The 22,143-nt window shown below is 44.1% G+C and overlaps 1 protein-coding gene across 3 annotated transcripts; it reads right to left on the reverse strand.

Annotated features, from left to right (window-relative positions):
* Positions 1-10,665: 10,665 nt before the first annotated feature.
* glrx2 (glutaredoxin 2) lies at positions 10,666-19,797 on the reverse strand. Of its 3 annotated transcripts, none has more exons than XM_084307734.1 (4): positions 19,706-19,797; positions 17,663-17,729; positions 14,288-14,464; positions 10,666-11,558 (listed from the first exon to the last, which is right to left on the reverse strand). In XM_084307734.1, the coding sequence occupies exons 2-4, from the start codon at positions 17,726-17,728 to the stop codon at positions 11,394-11,396; spliced, it is 408 nt and encodes a 135-aa protein (XP_084163860.1). In that variant the 5' UTR covers position 17,729; positions 19,706-19,797; the 3' UTR covers positions 10,666-11,393. The 3 variants fall into 3 exon arrangements, with proteins under 3 accessions (XP_084163860.1, XP_084163859.1, XP_084163861.1); XM_084307733.1 differs by lacking the exon at positions 19,706-19,797 and adding an exon at positions 19,461-19,695; XM_084307735.1 differs by lacking the exon at positions 19,706-19,797 and adding an exon at positions 19,618-19,651.
* Between the last annotated feature and the right edge of the window lie 2,346 nt (positions 19,798-22,143).

The raw sequence follows: 22,143 nt of genomic DNA on the forward strand, positions 1-22,143 counted from the left end.
TTGCCGCGTCTCTCTTTGCGCGAGGGCGTGTGCTAGTGGATTGATTGATTGGCCGTGTGGCCAATCAGAGAAACGCTGAACGAAAAGCTGAACACAAGTTGGTTGCCTTTAATATTCACGCGGGCGGGGCGCGTGAATATTAAAGGCAATCAACTTGTGTTCGGCTTTTCTCTGATTGGCCGCGCCCCCACGCGCAGGCAAGCGCAGTCGTCCCACGTCCCAAATTAAATCCAAGGAGCGCGAGCGGCAGCGCGGGCAACCAACTTGTGGCTGCTGTTCCAACGCACTTGTGTTGGGCTGCGGTAGCAGTGGAGCGCTATGAAATGCGCTGAACTAGAAAGCGTAACGTTATTATGTTTCGCGTTTTTAACAACCAACTACCAGATTCACTCGTGTATAAACAAAGCCCATACAGTTATGAAATGCGCTGAACTAGAAAGCGTAACGTTATTATGTTTCGCGTTCCATTGATTAACGCCATTACCTGCTGTGCTGTAGGAAGCAGAGGTACAGTAAGTTACAGTAGGTGTAGGTTACATGTTTAATCAAAGCCCATACAATTTTTTAGATGAATGATTGTGGATATAATATAGAAAACACATCATTATGATATTGTCAGAGGGAGAGGCATGACTTCACGACAGCCATATTAGACACTCACTGTACATCAGTGTGGAACTGTAACGTTATATGTTATTTCGCCCGTGGAGGCTGCTGAGCCTGAAGCGCCAGCGGGGCGACGCGGTGGTTTATCCCCGGCTTTCGTGCGCCGCCGCCGGCTTGATACAGCTTCAGCAGCAGCAGCGGCGGTGCTCTGTTGTAGGAAGCCCTTCAATGACAGCGGCGCGCTCTCATATTTTGCGAATGCATAAACTATATCTTAAATTATGGCTATGTGTCTAATATGGCTGTCGCTTATCAATGACTTCGCGACAGTCATATTAGACACATCGCCATAATTTAAGATATAGTTTATGCATTCGCAAATATTGTGTTCTTGTTCTGTTCTTGACTTATTGTTATGTTGTCTTCTTGACTTGTTTAAAGAAGACCTGTACGGCCCATGGGGACATTAACGTGTGTTGTCGGGCCCTATAAATAAATTTGATTTGATTTGATTTGAGAGCTCTGTCATTGAAGTGGGTGGTGGCAGCATTACTAACAGACAGTAGCGATTTTTATTGTTTTGTCATGACCAAACATAATCCCAACATAGATAGGAGGTGTACTGTATGTCAAATGTCGGTCATGTGGTGGAAGAGTTTAGTACAGTCACACAACAGAACACCGCTGTAGTACAGTCACACAACAGAACACCGCTGGTTCGACCAGCGCTTCTGCCGCGCCGCAAGGGCGTGTGCTAGTGGATTGATTGATTGGCCGTGTGGCCAATCAGAGAAACGCTGAACGAAAAGCTGAACACAAGTTGGTTGCCTTTAATATTCACGCGGGCGGCGCTTCAGGGCTTGTACTCTGTGTGAGGCGGGACGTCGGGGCTGCGTCTATACTTTCCACAACAAATTTGTGTTTCCGCGTTCGAGTTTTGCGCTCTGATTGGCCAGGTCATGTGACATGTGCGCCAATCGTGGGACGGCAAGTTCTGCGCCTATTTCCAGGTCGAACAGCCTGCAAACTACCTAACGCAGGCCTAGTTTATGCTGTACTGTACTGTACCCATTCTGCAATCTGTTAATAAACTTTTCAATCAATCAATCATCACTGGTTAAGCTTAGGCGACTCTTTCGCAGTTGGTTAAGGTTAGACTGAGTTTGGAATCAGGGCAGGCGTTCTATCGCCATGCTCTAAGACAAACTCTAACCTTAACCAACTTCAAAAGAGCGCCTAAGCTTAACCATCCAAAAACTTGCGGTCCCACGATTGGGCGTACATGTCACATGACCTGGCCAATCAGAGACGCGGAAACACGACTTTGTTGTGGAAAGTATTCAGGCGTCGGGGCTGCCTAAATTCTTATCCCAACCCATGTTTGCTTCCGCGTTCGCGTTTTGCGCTCTGATTGGCCACTGACGTTTCTGGTCACGCCTATCGTGTGACGGCAAGATCTTTCGCCGGTTAAGCTTAGGCACTCTTTCAAAGTTGGTTAAGGTTAGAGTTTGTCTTAGAGCAGGGCGATATCGTGTGACGGCAAGTTCTTTCGCCGGTTAAGCGTAGGCACTCTTTCGAAGTTGGTTAAGGTTAGAGTGTGGATCGTAGGCGTTAGGTAGTTTGCTGCTGGTCGAGGCGGAAATGGTCGCGTCACGCGATTGGGCGCACATGTCACATGACCAGAAACGACAGTGGCCAATCAGATCGCAAACATGGGTTGGGATAAGAATAGACGCATCTGGGCTTGTACTGATTGAAAACTTTATTAACAGATTGCAGAATGGGTACAGTACAGTACAACTCAATACATAAAATTGTTAACACATTAACTGCCACGCAGTTTGCCCCTCTCATGCCCATCTCTGCCACCACTCTAAGCCTATGGAGATGTTCACCTTCTTTGCAGGGCTATAACTTTTTAAATTGTATTGCTAAATTGACATTACTATGGCCCATTCAACATCGATTATCTATCGTTCAGGATGTAGGAACGTTATACTTTTTCATTCAAACATTCATATGAAAATACCGTCTAGAATATAAGTATGTTTTTATCGTTTTCTGCAGTAATTCCTAGAACGCTAGTTATAGGCCTAAACGCATATATAGATTATCGATTGCCGTTTATTGCCGATACACGCTATATTAAAAAATTCAACTGTATACGATCCTAAACGTTATGACTCATCATGCGCGGATGAACGGGGGGGGGGGGGGGGGGGGCGTTTATAATTCCGTGATCGTCAGTTATGCTTTATGTAGTATGGGTTGATTTATTGATCAGATGGTTTGTAAATAAAGAAATGTACAATCGCCTTGAAAATAACGTTACTGTCCTCTTACCGTTCGCCGATGAGACTGGAGGAAAAAGATCCCACTTATTTGACGTCGATCGACTAGATCCATTTCCGGTTTGTATGGCGCAATAAACGCCCAAATCATATCAATTATTGAGTTATGGCAGCGATCCATATACACGGATGTGTGTCTAGAGTCCCGCAACGATATGTGACTGCCGGACGGATTTCCCAGATGCACCGAGATCACCAGATCCATTTCCGGTTGTAACTCGCCCGATCATCCACCAGGTGGCGGTATTGAAGCGTTGCACTGTTGTGCAGGCTCCCACTGTATCAGCAGAGGCTGGGTGGCGGAATTATGAATGCCATGGCAAAAAAATGAAATATGATCTCAATAACGTCGTACAGCGTGGTTTGGCAGAATTAGCATGGACATCAAACACGTCGTACGCCGTTTATGGCGGTGGATGTGTTAAGGGGATGCAGACCAGAGAAAGACTTTCGTCTTGTTTACATCAGGGTCCCCCATTTTAAATTCATCATAACATATATGACACACACAACATACAGATAGACAGTACTGCTACATCTATACATTTATGACATACCAGATTTGCAAATACAGTACTGTTTGTGATACAAAAAGTGTCCAGAAAAGAGTGTATATACATTTGACGTAGAAACTGTACATTGGAGGAGGTTGGGTAGGTGGGTTGGGGTTTGGTGGGGGGGGGGTTGGGTAGGGGGTGGGGGGGTGGGGGACACTGTACATTGGAATACTGACAAAGCCATACTTTCATTTACTTTCATTTACTGTACAACTGGGTTAGGACAGTACTGTGTTGTTTGTGCTGTTTATTTGAACCCTAACCATAACCTACTGCGGCATGGTCATTGTTACAAAGGGTCAGATTAAACCGAATATATATATTTATTGCTTGAGATCCCTTGTATAATATTTGTATATCGTTTGATATCCCTTGTATATTCTTTGTATATATACACGGAATATCCCTTTACCTGGGTACAAACCAGACCATAATATTCGTTCTCCTATTGGACAGCGACCCCTAGGCGCCAACGGCCATACCCCCAATGGCAAGTTCAAAGGCAACGCCAAGGCATGTCTCAACATGTCCAGGTTTGCGCAGTAATACGAGACAGAACTGAGGTTGGCACTAGATTATTCACCTTACGTATAAATACGTTGCAGGTGGATACAGCAGTGTTCTTATCCTAAACGTTGAAGCCTTCACCACGAGACAACGTGCCGTGAAGTGGGCCTCTTTGCCCCTGAATAGAGCCTTGAGAACCGTGTGCGAATATATAGCTAAAGTGTCAGAGTTTAACGCAGTATCGTTGAGTTCGACTTATTCTAATGTGAAGTAATAGTCTATCATTTATAGTGTATCGTGCGGCTACCGTTCTTCAGTGACCAGCATTACCACCGGTTCGTCGTACCTATAGCTAGTGCACTTATCCAGGCTGGGCGGCCTAAACTCGTGCCACCACCCGAGGAGTCCTAGACGAGAACCGTTGGATATGTACACCGGAGAACCTACACCGGCGAATGCAGAGCCTTTTCTGGCTGGATTATATTGCTTTGGTACCGTGACTGCTGGAGCAGAGAACCGTCTACCCCACTATCGTGTGGGATCTACCCCTGTGAGGAGCACCCTCGAGCCCGCCTCTAGGACCAGAGGCTGGCTAGCTTTCATCCATGCTGTCGGGCATACTGGATTATAGCTGTTGCTTTGTCTGCGGACCAAGGGAGTACTGCACTGGCTCCTGTATCTGGAGCCTCGTTATTCCGCGTTGACCCAGACTTTGCACCCGAACATTCCTCTACCCTGCCGGCTTACAACCGGAGGGAACCCCCCAGCGTCTCCAGCTGACTGAATGAATGAATGAATGAATGAAAACTTTATTAACAGATTGCAGAATGGGTACAGTGCAGTACAGCTCAATACATACAATTGTTAAGGGGATGCAGACCAGAGAAAGACTTTCGTCTTGTTTCCACCAGGGTCCCCCATTTCCAATTCATCGTAACATATATGACATACATGACATACAGATAGACAGTACTGCTACATCTATACATTTATGACATACCAGATTTGCAATTACAGTACTGTATTTGTGATACAAAAAGAGTCCAGAAAGAAAAGAGTATATACATTAGGCGTAGAAACTGTACATTGGATTGGGTAGGTGGGGGTGGGACTGTACATTGGAGGTGGTTGGGGGGGGGGGGGGGGGGGGGGGGTAGGAGTGGGGGGGGGGGTTGGGTAGGAGGGGTGGGTGGGGGACACTGTACAACTACTAGTGTGCCTTATGTAATTGCTATGCTACAGGTGGCGTCAGTTACACCCATCTTACTATTCTCATGGACTTACGCTCTTGACCTACTTTAAGTGTTCTTCGCCTTACAAGCACAAGTATAATTCTCAATCTGTAACCTACCGTTGCTTGCTCTAATAATAATAAATCCCTCTAACTAGAACTTTATGTGTCATTGCCATATTCTTGTGTGGGTGTTCACCAGATATATTCATGTACTGTATGGCCAGTAATTAAAGTACATAACTAAGTAGTGGTTTAATAATACCATACTCTCAATACAGTCAGGGAATTGTACCCCTCAGTCATGCTGGACCTACAAAAGGCCTTCGACACTGTCAATCACTCCATTCTGATTGACAAGCTAAAAGCAATTGGTTTTGATAGTTTATCAGTGAGCTGGATGCAATCCTACCTTGAGGGGAGAGAACAGATGGTGGAGGTAAACGGTACTCTATCCCCCCCTCTCACAGTGAGCTGTGGTGTTCCACAAGGAAGCATACTAGGACCGCTACTGTTCCTAATTTATGCAAATGACATGTCGTCAGCTTGTGACTGCAACTTGTTCTTGTTCGCGGACGACTCAGCCCTGCTGGTCTCTGACAAGAACAAGTTACAGGTTGAAAAAACCCTCAGCTCTGAACTCGGCAGAATCTGCACCTGGCTCGCTGATAACAAACTATCATTACACCTGGGTAAAACAGAGTCCATTCTCTTCGGATCAAATAACAAACTCAGCAAGACCGACGGCTTCTCAGTTACAGTGGGTGACAATATTGTCACAAGGAAAGATGAAATTACATACCTAGGTTCCATCCTAGAGGCAAGTCTTTCCTGTGACAAAATGGCATCCAAGGTAATAAAAAAAAGTCAACCAACGAACTAGATTATTGTACCGGATCTCCTCTCTGGTAAACAAGAATACCCTGAAGACTCTGGCAGGAGCACTCATTCAAGGGTACTACGACTATGCTTGCACCTCATGGTACCAAAGCACCTCAAAGGCACTAAAAACAAAATTACAAACATCTCAAAACAAACTGGTCAGACTACTGCTTGACCTTACTCCTAGAACCCACCTCACCCCTGCCCACTTTGACAACCTAGGATGGCTTAGAGTAGACGACAGAGTACAGCAACTTGCAATGGGCCTGGTCTACAAGATACACTACACGACCAAGGTACCCATGTACATGTCAAAATACTTCCCAAAGGTCAGTGAATACCACGATCACAACACCAGAGGGAGCTCAACAAATCATGTTAAACCCAGATTCGGCTCAAACAAGGGACTAAACACGTTTCGCAATTATGCCACATCAATGTGGAACGCCCTACCCAAAGCTGTAAAGGAATGTGAATCCCTACCCACATTCAAAACCGCTTGAGCACCTACAGGAGGCTGCAATTCGAAACTGGCCACCGTAAATGTCCAAACCCCCCCACCCCCTCCTAATAGACGGTCTCCTCCCCACCGCATGTATATATTCTCTCCCCACCGTATTTCTCTCCCACCCACACAACCCCTCCTAATGTACAGTCTCCTCCCCACCGTATATATATTCTCTCCCCACCATATGTATATTTCTCTCCCACCCACCCACCCCCTCCTAATGTACAGTCCCCTCCCCATCATATGTATATACTCTGTCAGGATCTATGGGTAAGAGTACTGTATATTTGCATATCGTATGTCACAAATGTAACAGTACTAAATACCTGTCATGTATGTTGTGTATGTCATAAATGTCACTATGAATTGAAAGACAAACGTCTTTCTCTGGTCTACATCCCCTTAACAATTGTGTGTATTGAGCCGTACTGTATTGTACCCATTCTGCAATCTGTTAAATAAAGTTTTCATTCATTCATTCACCTTAACCCGCAACACGGAACACAGAAATGCAAATGCTGTAGAGTCCTCTTGTAAAAATAAACAGCACAAACTGACTACTTCCGGGTTTTACAGGAAACAACACAGAGTACAAGGGGATCATCCCTATGTTCCCCGGGTCCTATGTTCCCCGGGTTCTATGTTCCCCGCTTTGATTGATTAATAGATTGAACATTTTATAAATTTTTATTATTTTATTAATTATTAATGTCCGCCTTGTTTCGAACGGTTAAGCTTAGGCCCTCGTTCGAACTGTTTAAGGTTAGAGTTTGGAATCAGGGCTGGTGGTCTAAAATTTTCAATCTATCAATCAATCAAAGCGGGGAACATAGAACCCGGGGAACATTGGACCCGGGGAACATAGACATGCTCCCAGTACAAGCCCAGACGCCCCGCCCACGCATAGTCACACAGAGTACAAGCCCCGAAGCCCCGCCTCACACAGAGTACAAGTACTGCCTGGGGGCGCTTGTTTAGTGACGCTGCGGTGATGCAGTAGAGACTAGAGTACTGCTTGGGAGCGCTTGTTTAGTGATGCTGCGGTGATGCAGCAGAGACTAGAGTACTGCCTGGGAGCGCTTGTTTAGTGACGCTGCGGCGATGCAGTAGAGACTAGAGTACTGTCTGGGAGCGCTTGTTTAGTGACGCTGCGGTGATGCAGTAGAGACTAGAGTGCTGCCTGGGGGCGCTTGTTTAGTGACGCTGTGGTGACGCAGTAGAGACTAGAGTACTGTCCGGGGGCGCTTGTTTAGTGACGCTGTGGTGATGCAGTAGAGACTAGAGTACTGTCTGGGAGCGCTTTTTTAGTGACGCAGTGGAGACTAGAGTACTGTCTGGGAGCGCTTGTTTAGTGATGCTGCGGTGATGCAGTAGACTAGAGTACTGCCTGGGAGCGCTTGTTTAGTGAAGCTGCGGTGATGCAGTAGAGACTAGAGTACTGCCTGGGAGCGCTTGTTTAGTGACGCTGCGGTGATGCAGTAGAGACTGGAGTACAGTGTCTGGGAGCACTTGTTTAGTGACGCTGCAGTGATGCAGTAGAGACTACTGTACTGCCTGGGAGCGCTTGTTTAATGACACTGCGGTGATGCAGCAGAGAGTACTGTCTGGGAGCGCTTGTTTAGTGACGCTGCGGTGATGCAGTAGAGACTAGAGTACTGTCTGGGAGCGCTTGTTTAGTGACGCTGCAGTGATGCAGTGGAGACCAGAGTACTGCCTGGGAGCGGTTGTTTAGTGACGCTGCGGTGATGCAGTAGACTAGAGTACTGTCTGGGGGGCGCTTGTTTAGTGACGCTGCGGTGATGCAGTAGAGACTAGAGTACTGTCTGGGAGCGCTTGTTTAGTGACGCTGCGGTGATGCAGTAGAGACTAGAGTACTGTCTGGGAGCGCTTGTTTAGTGACGCTGCAGTGATGCAGTGGAGACTAGAGTACTGCCTGGGAGCGGTTGTTTAGTGACGCTGCGGTGATGCAGTAGACTAGAGTACTGTCTGGGGGCGCTTGTTTAGTGACGCTGCGCACACCGTTACTGTACTAGATTAGATTAGATTAAAAATGTATTGTGATGAAGTTGAGGGGTAATAACTTTGCCTATGACTATTTTTATTGTATTATTTTTGCTCATGTTATTGTAAGTATTGCGTGTTAAATATAGACAGACCATCTATTTCTATTGTTTATTTAGTGTTTTTTGAGTAAGGGGCAGGCAAAATAAGATTGTCTTCTCCCTGCTCCCTTTCACACATGGAATGTGAAAATTGTTTATGGAATGTGCAAAGTGCTTTTTATTATGAAAGTGCTGTTGCCTGTTGTGCTTTTGTGGAGCTGTGCTTTGCCATGAACGGCACAAATACAAATTAAATGATACAGTACATTACAACGAAAATATGTTTGTATTCAACAGAGTGAACATTTAAAGGGGACATGTACTGCTATTCCTAGCACTATTTGGGCAACTTTACACAATTCCTGTTAGTCTATTGAAGACATCTGTAAGTTTTTTTTTCAAAAAAATGCATTGTTTTATATTTCTAATGAAGTACTCAAAACCATCATTTTCCAGCTTCAAGATTTCAGGCTGTTATGGCCTGGCTCCGCCCATAAGCACTTTGAGTGACAGTCAGTCCACACAGTCTGCGACTGGTAGACAGAGAGATAGAGAGAGAGAGAGGGGGGGGGGGGTGCGAGAGAGAAAAAAAAGACAGGCAGTCTCTTCCTTTCGTTTTTTCTCTCCCTGCGGCAGCTTGTGGGGGGGGGGGGTGCAAGAGAGAGAGAGAGAGAGAGAGAGAGAAAAAAGACAGGCCAAAAGACAGGCCGTCTCTTCCTTTCGTTTTTTCTCTCCCTGCGGCAGCTTGTGGGGGGGGGGGGCCTCCCTTCCTCCCCTCTCCCGTGTGGCGCGGCAGGTCCCCCCCCCCCCCCCCCCAAGTGCTCCCTCCCTCTCTCTCTCTCCCTCTCTATCTCCCTCCAGAGTATGCAGAGGTGTCGGGTTTCACTGCCTCGCAGTATGAGGAAGTAGATTGTGGGCGGGCATTAGCTACAACCACAGAGCCAATCATATCACTGTCTTCTACCCAGAGCCTGAATGACGTGACTCAGGCCTTCAAATCAGGATGGACTAATTTACTGGAGCAGGAAATTATCTGAGCTGAATCAGAGCAATCCGCCAATATGGTATTTAGACACTAAAACACATTGATACTAACTCCTAATATATTATAATTACTATAATACAATGCTAGAGACTGAAAAATGACATTTATAGTACATGTCCCCTTTAAGTAAAGTGCGATAGTATGTGTACAGGTGATTAAACTGGATATAAAATATATAAATGAGTACTACTTAGTAATAGTAATACTACAACTCTACATCTGATTAGCACTATGTACTATTATGTGATAGTAGTGTGCTCTATTTGCACCTGCACATTCTCATTATGTGCAAGTGTTCTGCTGGATAGCTATTACAATTCAGAGATTTCTTGATAAGGGTAAATGAATCAAGCATCCCCTTGAAAGCCACAGAAAAAACGTATGACACGCCAACTGGGCAAGGACGCATAATAACCAGGGAAAGGTTTTTCAGATTTGTAAAAACTTTAGTCAACCGTGATCTACCGCCACAGCATAATTTCTAAGGGTAGCCAGAGCTGAATCCTCATGCACAATGAAATGCAGTAATGACAACTTGACAATAACAAATCAAGTCTCCAGGATGCAGACTTTTCTTAATAGCAATTTCTGACAACATACAAAAAAGATAACTACTTCTATTAAAATACCATTGGACTCACCTGAAACCGGGGGACCGTGAACAAAGTGGGCTGTAAGCTCTCAATACCCTCAAATTAAACAGGGTTCCCACTGGTTTCAACAAGTTAAATTTAATACTTTATAAGACCACTTTGAATAGAATGTCATGGCCATACTGGCAAGATGTATTAAAGGAACACACCAAATCTTTAGGAAATTAGAAATTAGTTTATTTACCATCTACCCTAGAGTTAGACAAGCAGATACATACCCTTGGCTTTTCTTCTCTGTGCATGCATTAGGTTTAGGGAACAGCCGCAACGTTAGCCTAGCTTAGCGTCATTCACTGGAAGTAGGTGTGCCAGTGTAGCCTAGTTAGTCACGAAATACACTCCAAATAAAACTCCCAAAACGTTCCTGTAAACATGTTGTGACCAGTGTATTTACCACGTGGAGAAAGAAAAAGAAAATTAGACATTTTCGTTTTCTAAGCAGATATATATATATATATATATATATATACACACACACACACACACTATATAATATATATACTATATTTTTTGCCGAACCACTGCTGCCTGGGCACAGTGATATCACCTCAAAAGCCCAGTTTTTCAAAAAGCAGCTTAAAGGTTAAAGTTGACATTCTTTGCGTCGTTTCACTTCACACACCGAGACAAAACATCAGTCTCTAAGCACTAGAGTCCGATGTATATACAGTGATTGTAAATGAGAAGATCCTCTCTTAAAATTGGGATTTCAATCAAAAACAACCGATACAGTATGGAAAATACAGAGTCATACAGTTTGATTCTTTAAAATATGGCGGTTTTAATAACAGGGTACAACTCTGAATAAAAGAGGTAGCCTTAACAACGAGAAGCCCATGTGCTCCGATAAATAAACAACACAACGGTACTCAAGCAATGTACAATTCGTAGCACAAAATCAAGCAGACATTCAAGACATACAGGCTGAGAGACGAGCGCAAGAACGGTTAGTCATTTAGCCGCTTCAAAATGGCCACTGCCTGAGCCTATGGAGTTGAGCCCCGCACAGCAAGGCGCACACTGTTCTATCAGGGGCACTAGTTTGCCCTGTTGGTGAAGCTGCTTGGTGTCAGAACCCCCACCGATGCAGTTCCCGTTGACGAACACTCTCGGCACCTGGAAACACAATAATCATAAATAACACAATGCATTACACAATGTTCAGGCAGGTGTGTGAGCAAAATATACAGTATATTTTAAAATGATTTGAAATTTGAATTAGTTGACATTGCCGGGTAGGGGTGGGGAAGGGGGGAGAAAACCAATACAGCAATATATCGCAATATTCTGTCCTTTTAATCCCTTTCTCAGTAAATTTACAAACATCTCAAATCATATGTGCTCTCCTGTATTGAAAAAAACCTTTGCACACAGTCTGCATTCGTTTTTAGCACTAGTACTATACTACTGCTGCCTTTACTCAGTCTACTTCCTATGACAATGTGAGCAGATAGAAATAGCCTATACAGACTATTTTACCATTTATAAACAAAGACGAGGTTTTGGCTCCGGAAGTCTCCAGAGACTAGTCTGGATTGAGACCATACGATGTCCAACGACCTGTCATAATAACCCATTCCATTCGGTTACCTTAGGTATAGGACACAGAGACAGAGCCTATACAAGATGATGTTGATGAAAAGTGAAATTTCCCCCGGGCGGCTACGTGGCGTAGTGGGCAAGGCGCTCGCCACGAAATGCTGGAGACGCTGGGCTCGTCAGTTCGAGCCCAGCGCTCCACATTTGCTTTCAGTTTAGCTGGTCGTCCGTACTAATACACATTGGCCGTATTAGGGGGTGGGAAACTGATGGGTGGGGATCGGGCGTTGTGGACAGCGACTCCTACAGGTCGGTTGGTGCGCCTGCGCAGTAGAATCAGGAAGTGTCGGGGGCAGCGTGAGCCTCCCACGCGTTACTCCTCGCCACTGAGAGATCGAGCTGCGCAGGTGAAAAGATGCGACTGCTGTTACCTCAAGTACCGGAGGGGACTTGTGCTATGTATGACTTAGTCCACATTGCAGCCGGCTTGTGGGAGGCAAGAAACAGCGTCCGTGACAGGGGAGGGTTGAATTGGATGATACGAAATTGGGATGGGAGAAAATATAGAAAAATGGGAGAAAGAGTGGATCAAAAAAAAAGAAAAGTGAAATTTCCCATGAGCCAAACCTGCTCTGCACTCTTGGTCTCTCACTAATGTGTCTTGACTGAATTAAACCTAACCACCTACTGTCTAGGGATGTGCACGAGAAATGTTTTCCCAGATTGAATTCGCATGAATTACTCTAGTAGTGCTTGAGAGTAATTGTTCAGTGAAATCTATTTTTAGAACACATCTTAAAGTGCATGGCAGCAGCAATGAGGGGAGTCACACAGGCGCTACCGATTTTATTATGTCATAACAATGCACAGCAATATACCCGATGCTTAACACATCCTGCGCCAAAACCGTCGTACAACGTGTTTCAAGGTCATGCTAATTCTGCCATTCCACGGCGTACGACGTTATTGAGATCATATTTAATTTTTTCGCCATGGTATTCAGAATGCCCTCACGGAGCCTGGTCTGATGCAGTGGGAGCCTGCACAACTCTGCAACGCTTCAATACTGCCGCCTGGTGGATGATCGGCGAGTTACAACGGGAAATGGATCCCTTGTGATCTCGGTGCACCGGGCAAATGCGTCCGGCACTCACATATTGTTGCAGGACTCTAGACACACATTGTGTATATGGATCGCTGCCATAACTCAATAATCAATATGATTTGGGCGTTTATTATGATTATACAAACCGGAAAAATGGATCTAGGAGATCACCGTCAAATAAGTGGGATCTTTTTCCTCCAGTCTCATCGGCGAACGGTAAGAGGACGCCGACGTCATTTTCAGCGTGAGTTATTATTATTCATGCAAACTGCTCTGATCAATATATCACCCATACTACATAAAGCATTTACTGACGATCACGGAATTATAAACGACCCCCCCCCCCCCCCCCCCGTTCATCCGCGCATGATCAGTCATAACGTTTAGGATCATGTACAGTTGAAATTTTTAATATAACGTGTATCAGCAACAAACGGCAGTTGATAATCTATATATGCGTTTATGCCTATAACTCACGTTCTAGGAATTACTGCAGAAAACGATAAAAACATATTTATATTCTAGATGGTATTTTCGTATGAATCTATGAATGAAAAAGTATAACGTTCCTACATCCTGAACGATAGATAATCGATGTGGGCCATAGTAATGTCAATTTAGCAATACAATTTAAAAAGTTATAGCCCTGCAAAGAAGGTGAACATCTCCATAGGCTTAGACTGGTGGCAGTGATCATACATTGATGGATAGAAGCGTGGCAGTTAATGTGTTAATGTGTATTGTCAGTAAAAAAAAAACAGTCAGTTACCATTTGTAATAATTACCGCCACTCTGTCTGCAGCAGGTCTCTCCTCTCATGGATATATATATGATATGATTATATATCTCTGCTCATTAATAGTACGCTACACAAAGTGTGCAACATGTTGTTGAGACTATTTGTAAATGTACAAACACAAACCACTAATAAAAAAGAATACATCTACAGATCTTTTAGAAAGGTGTGGAATAAGACTATTGCTTTATCCCTCCCAAAAAATATTGATTAAAACATTTTGGCAGGTTGAATGTTGTCGTTTACATGTTGCGTGCATGTACCCATCCCTACTTCCCATTTCCCCAACGTGGAATGCACCCGATTGGATAAATGACATGGTGGTGCTCTAGTGCAACATCTAGTGGCCGAATGTTATGTATAGCACCTTTAACTAAATGAAATGCAACAAGGGACTATTATTACCGTTCTGGCGCCAGTTATCTGAGCTAAGGCCTCTTGTAATCTCCTCCCGTCGTTGTGCTCGTCCAGTTCAATGACTTTGTACGTTGTTCCAATTTCATTGAATAAGTTCTTGGCCATTTTACAGTAAGGGCAGGTCGTCTTGGAGAATATGACGACACAGTTATGAGACACCACCTCCTGAAAAGGTAAAGGGGAAAGAAAGAAAATCATTAATCAACTAAATAAAAGGTTTCTTTGAACTAAAGGGTCTGGAACCAAAATGGCTCACAGGCCTGATTCCAGTGCATTTCCCCACACGAAAAAGTATGTTTTAAAAAGGCATAGACCAATTAGACCATGCACCCTTGTTTTGGTTTTTGAGCAAGGATTAGGGTTAGCAGGGAAGCACCCTTGTTTTGGTTTTTAAGACAGTGTTGGGAGTTAGCAGGGAAGCACCCTTGTTTTGGTTTTTAAGACAGTGTTGGAGTTAGCAGGGAAGCACCCTTGTTGTTTTTTTAAGACAGTGTTGGAGTTAGCAGGGAAGCACCCTTGTTTTGGTTTTTAAGACAGTGTTGGAGTTAGCAGGGAAGCACCCTTGTTTTGTTTTTTTAAGACAGTGTTGGAGTTAGCAGGGAAGCACCCTTGTTTTGTTTTTTAAGACCGTGTTGGAGTTAGCAGGGAAGCACCCTTGTTTTGGTTTTTAAGACAGTGTCGGAGTTAGCAGGGAAGCACCCTTGTTTTGGCTTTTACCACATTGAGTGCCACGCCCCTTCCGGGAAGTGACCACTTCCGTGCAGCCCATTAAACCCATGTAAACGTAGTTTGTAGAACTAAACCTATATTTTATAGTATCGCTATGGGTCTAATAACACCGTCGAGTCTCATTGAGATACTTCTGGTCAACGTGCAAAAAACAGATTATTTTTTCATCCGTACATTTCCGTTTGATACCGTTTTGAATATGAACATAGTCCGGCCGCTTCTGAGCAATTCCAGGGAAAAGACACGAAAACGGCGTTTTTGTGTAATTCAATAAACATGTTGTAATTTTTCGCCTGATTATCGGATCTTCCTGAAATCAACGCTAGATCATCACTATTATCCTTTGTGGTGCACGCTCCATGCAATGTGGTTTAGACCGGCGCCCCCCCCCCCTCCTGCATCCCAACGGCAGAACAGCCAGACACATAAACACATAGCTTCAATCGCAGTAGAAATAAATATCAGATCAACGCAAGCTTTCATATATGGTGTCCTTACCTAGTCTCTGAAGTAATGAAAAAAAAAATCCAATAATCTCATCACCATTCCAGTTATCCACAGCGATCGTCCCTCCGACGTTATTGGGCATTGCTCTTCAACGGGCGGGCGGGATCAGTTGTCCAAGCCATCCCTATAAGCGTGTGTTTTGCCGGAATGTTTAGGACCCGCCCCCACGCCGCAGCTTGGTATAGAAAATAAACAAACCCATTTCTAACCGGGTGCATTACTGGCCAAAGGCGTTAGAGGGCGGTATAATACCGTCTGCCAGCTTAGACACACACAGAACAGTATGCACAAGGTGCACCGCTGAATTATGAATGGATATAGATAATAAAAGAAATACCGTGACAGAAACGTAGATCTACGTTTCCGGCACTCAACGATCGGATGACAGAACCGTAGATCTACGTGAACGGCACTCAAAGTGTTAAGACAGTGTTGGAGTTAGCAGGGAAGCACCCTTGTTTTGGTTTTTTAAAACAGGGTTAGGATAGGGAGGTGTAGTGGTTACGTCATTGCCGTTTTTCATCTTCCACCCTCTGTCCAACCAATGTATTTCCCCATTGCCCATTTCTAAATCGCCTCGTTTAAAACAAATAAAGCATTAACACTGGCAATGCATGGTGTACCTTTCTGTGCTTATTCATCCACAATCTATAGCTCAATATGAAAATATTCGCAATTAATCATAAAAAAAACGCAACATTTTATTTCAACCAAAAATGTTTAAACAATAATGTTAGTGATAGAAGGGAACTCGTTTTGTGCAAAAATGTAAAGCTTTTCAATTTCCATATGGCAGAATTGGTACAATAGCCGATAATCCATTTTCCCAATGATAAATCCCTATTCGGCTGGAACAACCAGTGACGTCAGACTACACCTCCCTATTAGCAGGGAAGCACCATTGTTCTGGTCTTTGGGAGAGGTTGAGGGTTAGCAGAAAATCTTAGCATTTGTACATTGGTCCGGACCCTAAATTGGGAAAGTTGTTTCAGAGGCTGAAACGTTGTGGAGGGAAAGACTAAAGCCTCTTTTCCTAAATGGGACTACATTTCTCATTAAGTGTCCAGGGCTGCAAAGGAGCCCCTGATCACACTGGAGAGAGTAAATGCCTAATGAACTTCAGGCACAACTCCAACACTGGAATTAAAAAAACATTTGGGCATTGGCAAGAGCAGCTCGGGCTGAATGGTCACCTGTAGCCAAGAGGCTGAAAATACAACTCGTTCTGCCGCAACAGAAACCATGTAGCTCTCTCTGAAGAGAGAACATGAAAAAACAAGAGAAAATATATGTTCTACAGATCAATATTATAGATCTCTCTCACTCTCATGCCTGGGTGGCAAATGCTGAAATACAGAAAGTATAGGCTATTACCTCAACTCCCCACCCTAGCAGGACCATACATGCACAGATGTTTTGGTGGTATGGGGCTCAAGCTTTAAAAAGGGGGACATTGCTGCTGCACCTAACATAAGAGCTAAGCTCACGCTCCACAATTGTGGGCATGGACTGCTGCCAGCAGCTGGAGAACTAACGGCTGCAGAACTCGAGAACTATTAGGAATGTCTGACCACTAAGTGTCTGACTCTTCACCACCAACACCTGCACGGACTACAACATATGACGTATATCATGCCAGTTAGGGTGCCTTGTGTATACTGCACCATGTGTATACTGTTTACTTTTACTCTTACTCATATAGAATATATTCAGATTTAAATTCTTTATTGCCTTTATTTATTGTAACATATAATATAGCCTAGCAGATAGGGCATATACAGACCCTCACCTGCACCTTTGTTTACACTGTTTATTTGTTCTCATATTTTTATATTCAGATCTAATTTTATTGCCTATATTTATGTCTTTCTACTGTATGCCCCCCCCCGCGCTGCTGCTATGACACCCGAATAAAGGAATATATTATCTCAGCTGTACAGCCCAAAAATAATATGTTATAAGAGGGCTTTCTCACGGTCAGGGCAAAGGGACAGGATTCCGAGCCACCTTTGAACCTCATCTGTGCAGCACGTGCCTGCAATCCTGCCTAACCTGTGACTATCTAACCTGGGACTCGTCTTTGAGAAGTGTCTACTTTAATAAGCAAACCGCCTCACCTTCACTTACCTGAACATATTGTGCACATGCCGAGCTGGACAGCCCGTTGGATGAAGAGGAGGTGAAATTCCCCATCCTGAAAGGAAGAACGAACGACAGAAATAAATTAAATCAATAACAGGTGGGCAGTTTGGATGTCTTTAGCACCGGCGTCCTGTGTGCCAAATCTCTCTAATCCATAGGTTCGATAATAACCTGAGGATCTTGAAGAGGCCAATGGAACAGACGAGTGTGAAGTCTACAATAAGCATCAACAGAATAATACACTGAAGAACGCCTGGTCTGGGAGTAACCGTGTCCATCGTCTCGCTCTCAGCTATAGCCTGCGTGCTTACCGTCTTGATCTGTTGTCGTCTCCATGGTAGCCTACTACAAGGCTATGGCTTAAGTGCTAATCTAGGATTTGACGGACACCAGTTAACCACTGGTTGCACAGCCCCCGTACTAGTGACGTTACACGGTACCAGGTGAACGCGTCAGGACGTCAGGTCAACGTGCCTCTGACTCTCTGTCCGCAATATGTTTGTGTGTTAATGTTGTTGTGGTTCCTCAGTTGGTACGTCTTGCTATGTTGTGTTTCCTTATTTGGTATGTCTTGCTATGTTTGAATTGTATTATGTTTTAATTGCAATGTATATGTTGTAATGTTTTAATGTTGTCTTGGACCCCAGGAAGACTAGTGGACGTCTCGTCAGCTAATGGGGATCCTTTGCTAATAAACAAATAAACAAATGACGCAGTGGTGGGTGGCAGCACAGTAGAAGCATAACCTACTCTTACTAGTTACACCGCTGGCCATGTGACTTACTACTAGGGATGTCCGATATTATCGGCCGACCGATATTATCGGCCGATATCGGCAGTAAAATGTGATATCGGAAAATATTGGTATCGGTTTAAAAAAAGAAAAAAACAATAACAATATTTGTTATATATATATCCAGTGAAATTATTAGTTACCTGAAATTATTCAGTTTTTTGGGGGGGGAAACCCTGCATATATCGGTATCGGTTGATATCGGTTGATATCGGTATCGGAAATTAAGAGTTGGACAATATCGGAATATCGGTATCGGTAAAAAAGCCAATATCGAGCATCCCTACTTACTACCCAGTGTCTTTATACCTGCATCACTGTACATATTACTATATACTACAACTCTGCATCCGATTAGCTGATCATCTGATAATTTACATATTTTATATGCAGTTTAATAACCTGTACATTAATACTGTTGCACTATGAATTGAAAATGGGGGACCCTGATGTAAACAAGACGAAAGTCTTTACAGTATTGTACCCATTCTGCAATCTGTTAAATAAAGTTTTCATTCATTCATTCACTTTACTGTTACATTTGCACTCTGGTTGAATGCCAAACCTTTTACTAGTTGTCATTATACAGCACAAGTAGAGTACAATACATTTTAATCTAATATATAATCTAATGTAATCCACAATACATATTACATTGTAATCGAATCGAATCTAACGTTAGCCAGTTTAGCTTCTCCCTGATGAATTGAAAATGGGGGACCCTGATGTAAACAAGACAAACGTCTTTCTCTGGTCTACATCCCCTTAACAATTGTGTGTATTGAGCCGTACTGTATTGTACCCATTCTGCAATCTGTTAATAAAGTTTAATCAATCAATCCCCGGGTATGTTATTGCATAAGAACAATCAGCAAACCACGCTTAACTATAAACACAACGTGTTACTAATTACCTTTACAGTATAAGGTTAGTAACAGGTTAAGAAGTAACGTCATGCGAGCTAGTCCTGCTACTATATTAAGATATGACCTTCGACAGCCGCTCCATGCCAGTCTGGGAAGAAGAAGGCATCCTCCTCGAGAAAACATGGTCAACAACAACACCGAGCAAGCGGACAGAGAATAGCCGAGCTGTTGGCCCAGGTGAAGAAACATGCGTCTGGCATGCACCCCGTCATGTAGTTAACCTTTCGTCTCTGTCTTATCGCTGCCCTGCCTCTGTTGAAGTTCTCCCTCTTCTGTTTACAAGTCAGTGGACCGAGAAGAATGCCATACCTTGATTTACGTGAACGCCGCCGGACCGGAAGTGATTTCCTGACGCAAAGCCGCAACAGATCTTCTTCCCAAGAACATGTTGAACTCGAAGCAAGGAGACTATAAATGTGGGAAGGGTCGTCGCGTCAGAATAGATCAATAGGGTCCAGCTGCAGACTCGGAGCCTCGGTCCAGATTGGAACTTCCGCCCTGCCACAGGATTATTACTCCTGTGACAGGGCAATGCGCTGATTGGCGGAAAGTACGGAAGTATCTCGAAGTACGTCTGACGTATCTCGAATTACGTCTGACGTTTCTCTACGTTAGCGAACGTTAAACGTTGTATTCATAAAATAATATAAATTCAGCAGCATGGGAGGTACAGGTAGTAGAAGACAACCTCCTCCAATGTACAGTTTCTACGTCAAATGTATATACTCCCTTTTCCTGACTCCTTCTGTATCACAAACAGTAGCCTACTGTATTTGCAAATCTGGTATGTCATAAATGTATAGATGTAGCAGTACTGACTATCTGTATGTCATATATGTCCTGATGAATTGAAAATGGGGGACCCTGATGTAAACAAGACGAAAGTCTTTCTCTGGTCTGCATCCCCTTAACAATTGTGTGTATTGAGCTGTACTGTATTGTACCCATTCTGCAATCTGTTAATAAAGTTTTCAATCAATCAATCAATCAGAGGTACAGGTCACATAATTATAGTACAGTGGAGAAGTAAAAATAGAATAAAAAGGCAGTGTAAACAATATACAATATTATTAACTCTAATAATAACACGCCTCGCGGGCTCATTATAATACGAGAGCCGTGGGTCTGCATTGTATAGAGCGGATCCCCCGGCCGTATTCAAGCGCTGGAGCGCTTTGCGATGGATCAAACTGTATTAATATAGTAGTAATAATAGTAGTTGGCTAGTTGCGCGCTTCTGGCCACCTCCCGCAGTGCGCGCATACACACATACTGTCTGTAGCCTATACAGTACGTGCAAAATTAGTTGTCAAGAGCCAATCGCACAGGTTGCCTCATCTCATCTGGCTCTGCAAATAGATCTAGAGTCTGAATATCATATATAGCCTGCTGATGATCTCTCTCGAGTCAAATCCATTCTGAGAACGGAATGCAGTGCCCGCGACGAGGGTCTTGATTGATTGATTGATTGATTGATTGATTGATTGATTGATTGATTGATTGATTGATTGATTGATTGATTGATTGAAAATTGTATTAACAGATCATGCTGGACCTACAAAAGGCCTTTGACACTGTCAATCACTCCATTCTTGATTGAACATTTTATTAACAGATTGCAGAATGGGTACAGTACAGTACAGCTCAATACACACAATTGTTAAGGGGATGCAGACCAGAGAAAGACTTTCGTCTTCTTTACATCAGGGTCCCCCATTTTCAATTCATCATAACATATGACATACACGACATACAGATAGACAGTACTGCTACATCTATACATTTATGACATACCAGATTTGCAAATACAGTATTGTTTGTGATACAAAAAGAGTCCAGAAAAGAGAGTATATACATTTGACGTAGAAACTGTACATTGGAGGAGGTTGGGTAGGTGGGGGGGGGACACTGTACATTGGAGGTGATTGGGGGGGGGGGGTTGGGTAGGAGGGGTGGGTGGGTGGGGGACACTGTACAACTGTACAAGCAAAACTGTACATTGGAATATTGACAACCATACTTGGTCATTTACTGTACATTGGAGGGGGTTGGGTTACAACACAGGAGCAGAGTCTTACAGGTTCTGTGTGTGTGTCAGAAGGTGGCCCTGCTGTAATGTCACCGTCCAAAGGCGACCCCTCGCCGTCCCCCTCTCCTCTCCAAAGAGAGACCGGTGCCAGATGGGAAGCATTCCAACAGCGTCCATCAGCCAGCATGTAGGTGTGCGGTCCCTTCTGCCCCACTACCTTGAGTGGCTTGGAGAACTTGCACTGAGTCTTAGGAAGAATGCCAGGTTTCTTAACCCGAACGTATGAGCCACATGGGAATGACACACTCTTCGCACCTCGCCTTTGATCCGCCTTGCTTCTGTTCTGTTGCACGGCTACTCTGGCGGCTATGTCCTCCGACGAGTGTGGTGTGGCTTGTGGAATCTGAAATCCAGCCACATGGAGTTTGGTGCGCATAGGCTTACCATGCAACAGTTCTGCTGGTGAGTGCTGTGTCGCAGAGTGAGGAGTAGACCGGTAGGCCTGTAAGAAGTCTGTTGTAAACTCCTTCCATTGCTTGCCTTCCAGCGAGGCCGTCTGCAAGCTGTCTTTCAAACTGCGGTTAAAGCGTTTTATTTCCCCATTTGCCCGTGGATAATACACAGATGACTTCCTGTGCACTATGCCCCTGTCTTGGAGAAACGCCTCAAACTCCAGAGACACAAACTGAGAGCCATTGTCAGAGACAAGCTCTTTCGG

Source organism: Notolepis coatsorum (assembly GCF_963971535.1).
Source record: "Notolepis coatsorum genome assembly, chromosome: 2".
NCBI lineage: Eukaryota > Metazoa > Chordata > Actinopteri > Aulopiformes > Paralepididae > Notolepis > Notolepis coatsorum.

Coding starts and splice junctions, on each gene's coding strand:
- glrx2 (XM_084307733.1), bottom strand. CDS start 19,585: ATGTTTCTTCACCTGGGCCAACAGCTCGGCTATTCTCTGTCCGCTTGC. Junction 14,465..17,662: donor CATGTGCACAATATGTTCAG/GTAAGTGAAGGT, acceptor TTACCTTTTCAG/GAGGTGGTGTCTCATAACTG. Junction 11,559..14,287: donor AGATAACTGGCGCCAGAACG/GTAATAATAGTC, acceptor TTGTGTTTCCAG/GTGCCGAGAGTGTTCGTCAA.